Genomic DNA, 13,280 nt, shown 5'->3' with positions numbered 1-13,280 from the left:
GACGGCTGTCTTTCAAATTCCCTCTGCATGCAATAGGACAGCGCTTCAACCAACCAGAGCGTTTTCCCAACAGCGGAGCTAACGTTAGTTGATAGATTCAACTTTTGAATCTGGCCGGCAAAACTACAAACACATCTTCTTTTTTTTAAGAATGACTTAAGTGCCGTTCTTTGCTCTTTTCTCAAAGAAAAACTCAACTCCAAGTCCTCCAGAGTCGCGGACAAAGCCGATTCGAAAGACTGTTCTCCAGCAGCTCCGCCATTCTTTGTTTTCAAGTGGCAGGGAACCGTTGCAACTCTGTCGTCATTATGTTACTCTATACACGACGTGATTGGCCTGACCCAATTTAGGTTTTTGCAGCTCAAAAGTCAATGGAGAGTTGCTAGACTGCCCTGGCTGCTAAATACATTTTGCTGCCGCTAGGGTGCGTCTAGATTTCTAGGCTAGGGAAACAATAGTTATTGAGGAAAAAAAAAAAAAGTCTACATTTTATGTTATTGGTTTAGATTCATTTAGTTAACTTATTAACTAACTAATTTATTAACTAATTAATTGTATTAATAATTATATAATAATATGAATATTTTAATTCATCCTTTGGCCCCCGTGGAAGTTTGCTGAGGCCCCCTAGTGGGCCCCGGCCCACCGGTTGAGAACCGCTGATCTAATGTCAGAGAAGACGTTTCTGAATGATCTGCCTTTTTTGCGTTGGCCAGCGAGGCCGTTCCTGAGAAATCTGTCTGTTCCATGTTGGCCAGCAAAGCCGTTCCGAAATAATCTGCCGTGGCCGTGGATTTATGGGCCTTCGTCAGTGACTCATCCCTCCACACTCTTTGCTTCGTCGGGCTTCCTTCTTTTCTCTGGCTTCACTTCAGTCCTCGGGCACACCGGCTATGCCTCAGTCCTTCGGCACCCTGGCTTCGTCTCGGCTGCTCGTCCCCATGGCTCTGCCTTGGTCACCTGGACATTCTGTGTCGGCTCTTCGGCTCCGCCTGGGTCTCCACCGCCAGCAGCTCTGCCTCAGTCGGTAGTCCTCCTGGTTTCTACTGTGGGCCTATGTCCTGGTTGTCCTGCTGGGGGTTCCTCCCAGCCTTCAGCTCCTCCCTGGTCCTTGTGGCAATCTCTCTTGCTTGCTTTGCATCCTCTTCTCTGTTGGGCTCATTCGTTTATTATTGTTGTCAATGAAGCGCAAGGACATGCATTCTTGATGGGGGGGATATGTTACTGGTAATGGACTACTTGCACAACTTCTTCCGCGTTCTAGTTAGTACATATCGGGAGTTTCCGGTTAGAGCATTCAGCGCACCTACATACATGAGAATGCAAATTATCACTATGTTTTATGGCTGCCAATTGATTAAAACAATGAATAATGATCTGTTTTAATTATCTTGAGCCTGCTGAAATGTTCCTATACATATATTTTCTTTCCAACTGTGCATTCTGAATAATAAATAGGCTAAATATATTTATCCACTAAGTGCAGCAGTCCTATTCACCTTATTCCGGAAGTAGCACTGGGTGGCGCCATCCGCGTAATCTCACTTCCTGGTTTAGCTACTTAGCGCTTTGTTTGCCCTGGTCCAATCTGTTATCTGTCTTGATATAAGTAGATAGACTATAATATTATAGCCAAATGCGTTGGCCTATGGTTATTAACAACTGCTGCAACGTACTAAAGTACATTTCACTTGAAGCTTTTGAAACAATGCCACAATCAAATTATTTAATAGCTGTGTCTTTCTAATAGCTATTACTTAGTTATGAAGATGTGCACAAACACTACTACATGTAAAGTTTGAAACATTATTACACCACAGTTTGTTTGCTTAATCACCAGATACATTTGCATTTTCCAACAGATGAGAAAAAAATAGCCACGAACTGGTGTAGAAAGAAAGTAGAGCCTCAACTAGATGAACAAGAGGGTAACGTTAGCTTAGCTAACTGCAATTTCTTATGGTTTGATCTCTAACACAAGTAATGGCTGTAAAATAAATCCAGCGACTGAATACTAGAGGACCATAGCTTTCAAACAAGGTATAGCATGTGTATGTGTCCTGTAGTGAGACCATTACAACATTAGATGTTTGTGGCTAATGTAGGCTAAACACTACACATCGGCCGGGCTGCGATCAGACAGGCAGACGGGTCATATAAACACCTAAAAGTCGTTTAAAAATTACCCCGAGAAACAGTGCATTGCTGTGCTGTTGGTACACACGTACATAGCACATTTGGCACAAATTAGCTTATCTTATGTGACATTTTATCAGTGAGACTTCTCTGCAGTTCTCCTCGAAATTGAATGAGGGTCCGCTAAACCGGAAGTTGGTTTACAACGGAAGTAACTGGACAGAAGTAAAAGTGGGCGGGGCGGAATAAGGTGAATATGCTCGTCTTCTCATTAACAGTTTTTTTCTCTTTCTGACATTTCATACCTGTTGGGTTTACATTTTTAAATGAAATTGACTATTAAAAGGATTGCTTGTGTGCGCTGGTGTTTATTCCAGTCTTTTAAAATAGTTGAATGAATGAATGCTTGTGAGGTGCCTGTAACGATGTTAAATAGGCTAGGCTATTTAATCAATAACGTACACAGCGTAGAGGAGAATGACAGTCAACTACTTTAAATATTATAGCATTTTGGGCATAAACATGTAAATAGTGAAAAGATTGACATTGAAAAATTACATAGAATGATTAAAATATTTAATCCAAATAAATAAATGTTCGTGGTTCGTACTGATGTTATTCATCTGTTCCTCATACACTTCAGCGTCGCAGTCACTAGTTCAGACAAACACTGACACCCTGTGGTGAAATAATGGCGTATTTTTAACAACCGCTGCTTTCTCAGATCGGCTTGGGTTGAATTAAAACTTCATGTTCCGATAAGTTTGGAAAATTCTGCACACAGTAAACATCAGAATATACCTTCTCCTGTCAATAAAAATTGGCAAATTTTTCAATCTTATTGCGGACACTCATTTTTAGGTGGCGTTTGTTCAACTCATTGACCACAGTACATTGAAAGTAAACATAACCGGAAATAAGTGAGACATACTATTTACAAACGGAAGTGCGTCACGAAGCTCAGTGCAAGTGGTCCATTGTGTTTGTTCCTGTTTTGTGTGGGTTTTAGTTAAGTTTCATTGCTTTCAGTTTGTTTCCATGGTTATTCATAGATTTACACCTGATGTTCATTTTGTTCATTAGTTTCTGTGTATTTAAGCCCTGTGTTTTGTTCAGTTCATTTGTCCATTATCTTCAAATTATAGCGGTTGTTCTGTTTGTGTCTTACTAAGTCTAAGTATCCTCAGAGTTTTGTTTTTGGCATCATTTATGTTAAATAAAAGCTAATGCCAGTGATAAAATCGAGTTATTTTATTTCATTATTTTCAATTATTTTGCGCGTCACTATCTTTATATGAAATTGAATTATCTGTACTGATTATTTTACCTGTATTTTGAATTACGCATTGCATTGTGTTTTATGGTTAAAGGAAATGTCCATACATTTAACAGATAATGTTTACAAATTGCTTAAATGCGCATGCAGCCATGTGCATTTTACTATCGCTTTCGAATTTGTGGCGGATATTGCTTGAATGGTGGGTCCATTATTATTCTTAATGAAAAACACAACAACAAAACAGTACCATGACAAACTCAGTTATATTAAACAAAACTTTTATTAACAAAACGAATAAGCACGGCATATACCATGCTGATAAATGAAATCTGAGTCCTGTTGCTGATCTGTGTTGCGACTCTTGTTCGGCACAAACTGAATTGAGCTGACGTGTTCAGTTTTTAAGTGCAGTGTCCGTTCTCTAATGACGGCAGGGGGCGGTGCCGCAATGGGAAAGTGATGTAATCGTGTGTGGCTGAACACCATAACATCGACTATTGCAGCAAGCCTAGTTTACATGGAACACATTGTGTCAGGGTGTGGTGCAGAAGAAGATGAGAAGGCAAAAAGGCTCCAATACAAACTTTTACTAAATAGCAATTCCAACAGGTACACACACACTAGTACAACAAATAACGGACCAAGACTGAACTGAAGGAACTTAAATACAACACAGATGAACACTGATTAACAGAACACTGATGATGTAGATGATGATGATGAACTAGACACAAGTGATACAACTGAACTAATAATGACAGTGAAGAAGACACGTGACATGATGACAGGCAGACAAGTCCAATGAAAACAAACTAACAGAACACAACTGTGACACATTGCTTTCACATTGATTTACTTTACCCAGTAAATGTTACCAACTGATCAAATCTGTATCAGAAAAGCTTAGTGTGATACACAGTAGCATTCAGCTAGACAAAACTGACAGTCAGTGAATTAAATGTTTTGAGTGAGTTACTACATTTTGCAAACATGCAACAAAGTTCCCATACTGTAAAACAGTTAGGACAATTGCACTTACAGTTAAGACAGTTTCATTAAATGAGCCAAAGGGATTGAGAAAAACTGAAAAACTGTTCACTGCTCTGTTCCATACAACAAAAGGGGTTGAGGGTGAGAGTAATCAAATAATGACAGAATTTGCATGTTTGGCGAACCATTTCTTTAATATAGTGGCCTTAATTATCTTATTAAGGTGAAATATAACATCAGATGATTTTTGTCTAGACTTACCTAGACAATCATTACATATCATTGCCTGAAACAAACATGGTAGGTCAGAAACTGGAGGTAAAACCTAATCTTAACTGCAACATATTGCTGAGTAGATACAGATCAATACTGTTAGCTTTCTGAAGAATCTACTGTGTCATTGATTGTTTAATGATTTTTTAGAATGATGAAGTCATTATTATTTGACCCATTTTTCTATTAATGGTTCTTGAAGGAAGTTTGAGTGCTTGTTTCCTAAGGGCAAATATGACAACATGTTTAGCTGAGACAGAGGTCAATGTTTAGTTAAAGACTAAAACAAATATCCATTAATCTTTTCTCAGAGGAGCATGCATATGCTAGTGCATGCTTATGTTTTTCAATATTTGAGTCATATTGGGTTCATTCTTTTCTGTTTTGCCTCTTTTTATCATTTATTCAAGTCTGTTTCTTTTTTGACAGGATAAAGAGGAAGAAATAAAAAAGACGACAGAAGTAGTGATGCCATCCAATAAGTACTCCTCCGCTATAATGGCGGAAAGTGACAAGATGACTGCCACGGTAAGATGGAAGAAGAGTGTTGGGAGAGCAGTTAGGATCTGTCATGATTTACCCTCTTTTTACTCACTTTTCTTCTTCTGGGGAACACAAAAGGTGAAATTTTGAAGAAATCGTGTTGCTCTTCTCTATCCAATTACAATGAATGGTGACTGAAGCGTTCAAAATCACTATAAAAGTATCATCATAAGTAGTCCATATGACTTGTGCACTTGTTTCATGGCATAACGCAGACAAGTTTATTGCATTTTTCCTTTATATTGTGCAATCTTAAGGTGCAATTTTTCTGAAATTTTGCAGGCTAAAATGTCTATTGTCAGTAGTGTAGCAATGCAAAAAAGCTAAACTCACACACAAGTCACTTTCATAACAAGCTATTTCTGTTGGTCAGCACAGTGACTTCACTTGACCAACTTGAACCCACTGGAAATCCTTTGCCCTCAAGAAAAAATTCCAGATCACACACGTTCCTGTTAAAATGACTGGAAATGTGAAAATTCACAACAAATGTTAAATGTTGCCGCACCTTAGTGCCGTTTATTCCAACATAATGCGATAGCTTTGACCGTTATTTGCTGAAAATCCAACATCCACCCTAGTTCCAGTGATATCTGCATCACTTAAATTATATCAGCCTTACTTTCACTTCAAAAACCACTCATCTGTTTGACACTTTTCTCACCTAGATTGGATTGGTGTGGGTGTCCCATTCATCTCTGGTGTTTTGGGTTCAAAATGGGGCCAAACGTGCAGTGGAATTTAGGAGATTAGAGAAAGGGGAGAGAGAGGAAAAATGAAAGTATCTGCTTCTGAGAACAGAAGAGCTGCTCTAGCAGGTTTGTTATGACAGCTCTAATCAACTTTGCCCTGAATTTTGATTTTCTAACGGATTTTTCTACATATTCTTTACGACTGTAAATGAGGCAAGACCGCTTACTTTCTTCTGGTCCTGCACTCCATAGAGTGCAAATAGAGAGAGAGATAAAGTGAGAGAGAGCAGGCTCTTTGAACGCTGCACCTGGCTGAGGAAGTGCTCTGAATCCCACAGACCAGCTGCTTGGCCGGGGAGGAGAGAGGAGCACACTGGCCATTCAGACGCCCAAGAGCATGTGCCATCTCATTTTGAGCACAACTGAAACTAGTCTGTTCCAACAAATCTGTTCTATGAGACGTCTTAAATGGTTCTGACCTCCTTTTACTCTGTTGCAGCATGTCTGTTCTGTTCTGAACATCATTAGCCTATTTCTTTTTAACTTAAAGGAATGTTTGGGGTTAAATACAGGTTAAAGCTATTGACACCATTTGTCACAGGCTGTCGGTTACCACAGAAAACAATTTCATCTGGTCTAGTAGTTTGTAATGAACCGACAGAAATGGAAGTCTGTGGTGTGGAGTTGTCACGATACTAGAGCTGCATGATTCTAGATGAATTTTTTTTTCAAACAGATCACGATTCTCCCGCGAACAGATACTATATAATATAGATACTATATACAGATACTATAACTATATAAAATAGAATGTAATTTACTAGAGGTTCTGACAAAATGTTATTTAAAATGTTTAATCAATCTGAATGAATTGGCTTTTTTTTTTTAAAGGGTGTGAATGAATGATTAAATGACTTAAATGACTTTAAGTCATAAAAGAGTCATAAATACTTCACTTGTTTCATTACTGGATGAATCAGCGCACAAATCTCTTGAATGAATGACTCAATGACAAATACATTTTTAACAGTCACTTGTCACCACCTGGTTTTAACAATGTAATGATACAATCATTATTTGAAGTGCCAAGTGATTTACTCTATTTTGATCGCTTCCGTTGACGTCAGTGTTTATATCCGAATTATAAACTATTATCCCAGTACTTATGTGATAATATGAATATTTGTGAAAGAAATAACGATACTGTGTGGTTGTAAAGACTGGTTGTGAAACTGTTTCATACCTATACATGATAACTACTTTCTCTTGGGTCAGTGGTAACTCCGACGCAGATTTGAATGTTCCGGTATGATTTTATTAAAGGTTTTATAGACAGGCGAATGGTTGTTATTTAGGAATAAGATCGCCTGGTTGTTTGAATGGAGATTTCTATTAACGATTAATCGTTCAGCTCTACACAACACCAATATATTTTTTCCGGAATTTTCCTAAACGTGAAAATAAAGTGATCCTGGAACACTCTCCGTTTACAGTGCAGTCTATAAGCCAACAGTTTTTAAGATACCTCCTCATTGGTTAGTTTAAAAGGATATTCGTTTGCTTGAAAGTTTATTTGGAACAATCATGTAAGGCCAAAATTCTTGAACAAGGAATTATTTTTGTTGCTCCATCCAAAAGAATGTGGCTACAACAAACAAAATCTAAAATAAATTATTTATGATAAAATGAACAGACAAAATATTACCAATTAGTCTGGACTTTGTGCTGGTCAAAGAAAACAGTGAAAAAAAAACATATTTCTATAAAAAAACCACATTGGTTACATTGTATTTTTATAATTCAAGAATTTCCATTTCACAAAGCAGTGCATCATGACAGAAACTGAGTGATTCAATTGTTAAACACCAAATACTTCACATAGTGTGCACATACTTCAATTAAATGGAGCGCAACAGAAAGGAAGCACAGTATTCTTTGTTAAGGCTAATTCATACTGTACAGAGAGACATCAACCAACGTACAATTACAGTATGTAACCTCTCAGACATTCCAAGACCGACAACTAAAAATCAATGAAATAAACGAAAACAAGTGCCGACCAACGCCAAGAGGAAGTAACGTACTTATCAAAAAAAAAACCTACGAAAGGTCTTTTGCTGTTGCAGTGTAAATTTTCCTTAATCAAATGTATAATTTTTTACATTTATTTTTGCCATTTTTCCACTTTATTTGGATAGCACAGTATAAAGCCAACAGAAAGCAATGTGGGGTGGTGGGGGTGATTGGAAAGGACCACAAGCTGGGAGTCGCTTGAGTAAATGTAGAACAAGAATGTGAACAAGAACTTCATTTATTTTTTTAATTACCATTTATATCCTAGCTTGTATGTTTTACTCCATTTTTGCACATACTGTGTGTACATTGTAGAAATGTACATATTTGATCACCAAAATGACCTTATTAAATGTTTTTTCCTGTGAAAAAAATGTCTTCATGCCTTAAAATAGTTTGAATCTAACAATCATAACACCATATGCGTAGTCATGAATTTGCAAATTAGCGCCGCCTCCACTCACAGCAACTCAAAGATCCACTCAACTTTACTGTAGTAAACGCTTTTTAGCCTTTTGCTTAACTACGTTATCAAACAGCTAATAATGTGTTGCTAATGTTACACAAACCATGATCATGTTCGCCATCTCAGTCAGACAGCTGCCTGCTAAAAAATCTGCATCCTTAGAAACGCTTTGAACAACTCAGAATGTCAGTGGAAAAGACTTATAGTTCATCATAACATCATAATATACATCATATACATTCACCCGCTACATTGCTAAATGTACCCGATTTAGTTAATGATATGCTAAAGCCCGCCCCCACGTTGACTTGATTGGTTACAAGGCAGTTTGTGACATTAGAGAACATGCAATGATTTTGCACATGGTTTGTCTTAAAGCATATTAAAAACTTGATTTTCACCAGAGTGGGACTTTAATTGATTAAAAAGAGAAATTATTGACAGATAAATTGATTGTCAAAATCAAGTCATTAAAGGTGAACTATGCAGGTTTTTTTAGCTTAATTTACCTTAACTGAACAGCTTTGGAGTCATTGGAATGGTTATATGACTTTTTTCATGTTGAATGGTGGTCTTCTCGCACCCCCCTAGTGCCTGTGAGTGGAAAAAACACCCTTGCAACTTTGGGCCGGCGGGCCTCAGCGTCAGGAAGTATCGCGTCACGTGATATCAGGTCTCGCGATGTAACGAATTGCTTTACGGCACTGCACACATACACTATCAAAACATTTATATGCTAGCCTTCTGTGTATCAAACATACCTCAGTGGACATGGCTCAATGGACAAATGCACATGACCAGAGGGAGAAGATGGGAGGGGGGAGAGTCACCAACGAGTTTTGACAACAGTGTTGTCAAATATCTATTCCGAAGCTGTAGGGGGAGCAGTATAGAGAAACCCGCGAGCAAAAAGTGAGAAAACGGCGAAGAAATTGCCAAAATTGCATAGCGCTGCTTTAATTGTAGCCCTAGTGTTTTGCATTTAAAGGGATATCCATCCATCCATCCATCCAAACTGCCTATCCTCTGTAGGCTCAGCATCTCAGGCCTAATTTTCAGGATTAGTTAATCTAAAAAATAAATTTCTTATATGACAACTCTCGGATAGATTGGCATGGTAATGGATATGGCAATGTTAATGTATTTGCACATTCATGAACACACATTCTTGTCAGAATGATCTGCTACACTGCTGCTGCAGAGCAAGAACGGAGACATGCTACTGTGAGCATGTAAGACATGCTGCTGCTGCTGCATACATAACAACCATAGAATGACCCCTGTAGCAGATCTATACAGGTGGAGCTGGGGAAGGTGGGGTTGACCAGTCGATGGCGGCAGAGGAGCACTTATTGACTTAGCCATTTCCACTCCCATATGGGAAAAAGTAGGAAGTCTCATGAAAAACAAAAACTTTTCATCAAATTGTGACTGAATTACACAGAAAGCAAGTTAAGAGCACTCCCTTTATAATCACTGAAGCTTTTGGTCAATTGATCAGTATCATCAGAAGAACAATGGTACATTTCATAAGAGTAGACTATTTAAATTTTCCCTATAAAATGTTTTTTTTTTCATGGTACTGTTCTTAATAAAAGTAATAAATGAACTTTATAATTAAAAATCCTCCAGCACTACCGAATCAGGTGCTGGTGCCACCATCTGTAGAACTTAGTGGCACTGATGCTACTGCTCAAAAAATGTTAGTCTGGAGCCCTGCTATCCTTTTAAGGCTGAATACTCAGTAGATTGTGTTGTCATTTTGAGTTTCACTCGTGGATTAATTGAGTAATAACAGGCTTTACTGGCTAAAACAAGTTGTCCCACAGGTTCATGACATGTGGTTCCACTGTTTGCTCATGTTGTGTCTTGTCTGGAATCATTTATGTCTGCTAACAGAGCTGTTATCTGATGAACCTCTCCGCTGTACCTTTGGCTTTGGGAGAGTGTCTGTTCACATGGTTGGGAAGCATGGCAGAACTCTGGGAAATAACACTGAGTTTCTACACATTGCTTTTCCTCTGTGTGTGTGTGTGTGTGTGTACTATTACATAGTATCAATGGGGATCTGAGCCACCTGTTTTGATCCGCTGACTTTTTTCAGCCTTTCAAAAGCTTGAGCCGGGGGCCCCTTTAGGCAAGAGCAGTGCAGGGGGTGTCATTAGGAGCCAGCAGAAAGATAAACTGAATGAATGAAGGAGCCCATAAACCCCTTGACCTCTCCAGCCTCTACTTGCCTCCTTAAACAGAATATATGTTTCATTTTATGTAAGTTTACTCTTGTTCATGCTTATGTGATTTTGAGCAGCTCTTGCATTCATTTATAGACAGATTTTCTAAGCATCATGCTGATGACGTAACTAAAAATGTATATGCTAGAACTCAATATTAGGATTATCGATCCTACTTTTTTGTCATTGTATTTTTTTTTAAATGAACCATATTATAAAATGCACCTAGTTCCCCTAAAAATGAAAATTCTGTCATCATTTACTCGGGTATGTATGGTTTAGGTATTCCCTACATTATGGGGACATTTTCTGGTCCCCATGAGGAGAACAGCTTATAATGGTAATTATTATATAATAATTAATAATTACTATGTTTTTGGAAAATGTAAAAATGCAGAAAGTTTTCTGTGATGGGTAGGTTTAGGGGATATAACATACAGTTTGTACTGTATAAAAATCATTATGTCTATGGAAAGTCCCCATAAAACATTGAAGCTCAACGTGTGTGTGTGTGTTTGTGTTGGCAAAACCTCTGATCTGCTGCAAAGCAGCTGTGGCATTAAAGATGTCTGGCATTCCAGTGGACGGTTCCAGAAATGCGACAGCAGATTGTATTGTTCCCACATTCATGAACACACAATGTTCTGTCTATGTGCTTTAAGAAAACAGTGCTCTCTCCTTTTTTCCCCTTTTTTGTATATGTTTAGCAGTTATCTGCTTTTTGATTTGTAGTTTTTCAATTTTCGTCTGCTCATCCACATACACAATTTACACTTGCTCCTATTCAGCACTGTTCACATTAGAGGGTGATAAAGCAACAACAAAAAAATCGCATTCATATTTTTCACCTTTTTGACATTTATATGTTTGCTTTGAAATTGCAAAAATGACACTCTTTTTGTCAGAGGCACCATAAACGAAATATACTAAAACCTTTTAATGTATCTGTAAAATGCCAAGCAGGGACTTCTTTCAGTGACAGAAACAAATCAATGTGATGAAACAAACAAATGATTCAGAGACTTTATCATACAGCTGTGCTTGCTAAACAAGTATAAATACTGTTAAACCGTTTTTGTCTTAAATAGAATATCACAATCTTTAGGGAAAATTAATGGGAAAAAAAAACAATAATATAATTAATCATTGCAATACAGTTCAATAGTTTGGAGTCAGTAAGATTTTTTTTTGAAAGAAGTATCTTATGCTCACCAAGGCTGCATTTGTTTGATTAAAATGAAAGTAAAAATTTGTGGATTTGGATTTCCGCAATGACAAATTTCAATTTTGAAAAAGAAATTTTGCAACCGACTAGTCTAACCCCGACCCCCGGAGACAGTCTGTATATGCGATTCATTTGTATTAGACTACTTAATCTATGAACAGTCAAATCCCATACTGAATGCCACTAAAAATAGGTCAGGTACATGTGATACATACAAACTTGTATTATGATCATCGTTTATTAAACTTGAGTTTTCACTTTAACAACGTTAGACATTATAGACATATTTATTCAAATCAACTGAATCAATAGGCAGCGCAGGACCAATGAGTTCAAACCCAATAGCCTAATATAAGCAGATGTCCTCAAATAAAAGTTAGTCTACAGTCAGCATGTTAAGATATTGTTGTTCGTTACCACGGCAACCACTTCCATGTCCTGGTTTGAACATGCTTCTTGTGTATGAAAAGTATCTGTACAAATGAATGGCGGCAAAACCGCAAGAAGCCTGACGTGTACTGACAACCAGGGCCGTAGCTAGAGGATTCGGGGCCCCCTGAAAGAATATTGATGTGGGCCTCCACCAATATCATATACTGTACAATAGATGAGCATGGAGGCCCACATATAACAGAAGATGATGATGTTGTTGTAAAACCTTTATTTTAAAAGTTAAATGTTTATTTAAAAATGACAACTAATAAAAACTAACAAGAAGCAATAAATTGTTAAATAATAATAAAACCAATTTTAAAAAAGTAACAGCAAAATAATGTTTTTTTTCCCCATCAGTCTGTTATAATTCATAAATCAAAAAGTAAACATTTAGAAACTGACAAGAATGCAGTCAAATAAAAAAAATAAATAATTTATGATAATTTTCATAATGACCAACGCAATCTACCAAGAGCAGCGCAAATTAGCGTAGGGTTGCAAACCACTACTAACAATCTACTAACAACACAAACGCAACATGGGTTAAGACACGCTTTTTTGGGCATTAAATAATGGCGCAAATACCAGTAAATTGACGAGCACAAACCTTAGTTTGAACACTCTCCTCCCATAAATTTTGCATCTGAAATGGAAACTCCTACAAATGCATATGCAGTAAAGTCAGCCACGAAAATAACTTTTTCAGCGTTCATTTTTCACTGCGTATTTTGAGTAAATCCTGACAGTATTCTTTTAATGCCAAACGAAGCACAAGCTGTTAGTGAATCTGGCCCAGGCCCTAGTTGTCCTCTATTAGTAGGTAAAAATGCATATTCTGTTAACTTAAAAGAAAGGGTCAAGTGGTCAAGGTTTGGCTGGTGAGTATTGCCCAGACACTTCTACCTATGCTGCTAAATGTCATAACTACACCTTTCAT

General features: G+C 37.6%; 1 protein-coding gene across 6 annotated transcripts in view; it reads left to right on the top strand.

Annotated features, from left to right (window-relative positions):
- Nucleotides 1-13,280, top strand: part of dnmt3bb.1 (DNA (cytosine-5-)-methyltransferase 3 beta, duplicate b.1) — a 52,952-nt gene that overhangs the window by 9,626 nt on the left and 30,046 nt on the right. For all 6 annotated transcript variants that reach the window (XM_079848156.1, XM_079848159.1, XM_079848155.1 and 3 more), the window contains exon 2: nucleotides 5,108-5,206. In XM_079848156.1, the coding sequence (XP_079704282.1) occupies nucleotides 5,147-5,206 (60 nt within the window). In that variant the 5' untranslated portion in view covers nucleotides 5,108-5,146. The remainder of the gene's footprint in view (nucleotides 1-5,107; nucleotides 5,207-13,280) is intronic.

This window comes from Squalius cephalus (genome assembly GCF_949319135.1).
Source record: "Squalius cephalus genome assembly, chromosome: 18".
NCBI lineage: Eukaryota > Metazoa > Chordata > Actinopteri > Cypriniformes > Leuciscidae > Squalius > Squalius cephalus.
Note: the sequence above shows the minus strand (reverse complement) of the source record. Positions and strands in the feature narration are given on the sequence as shown.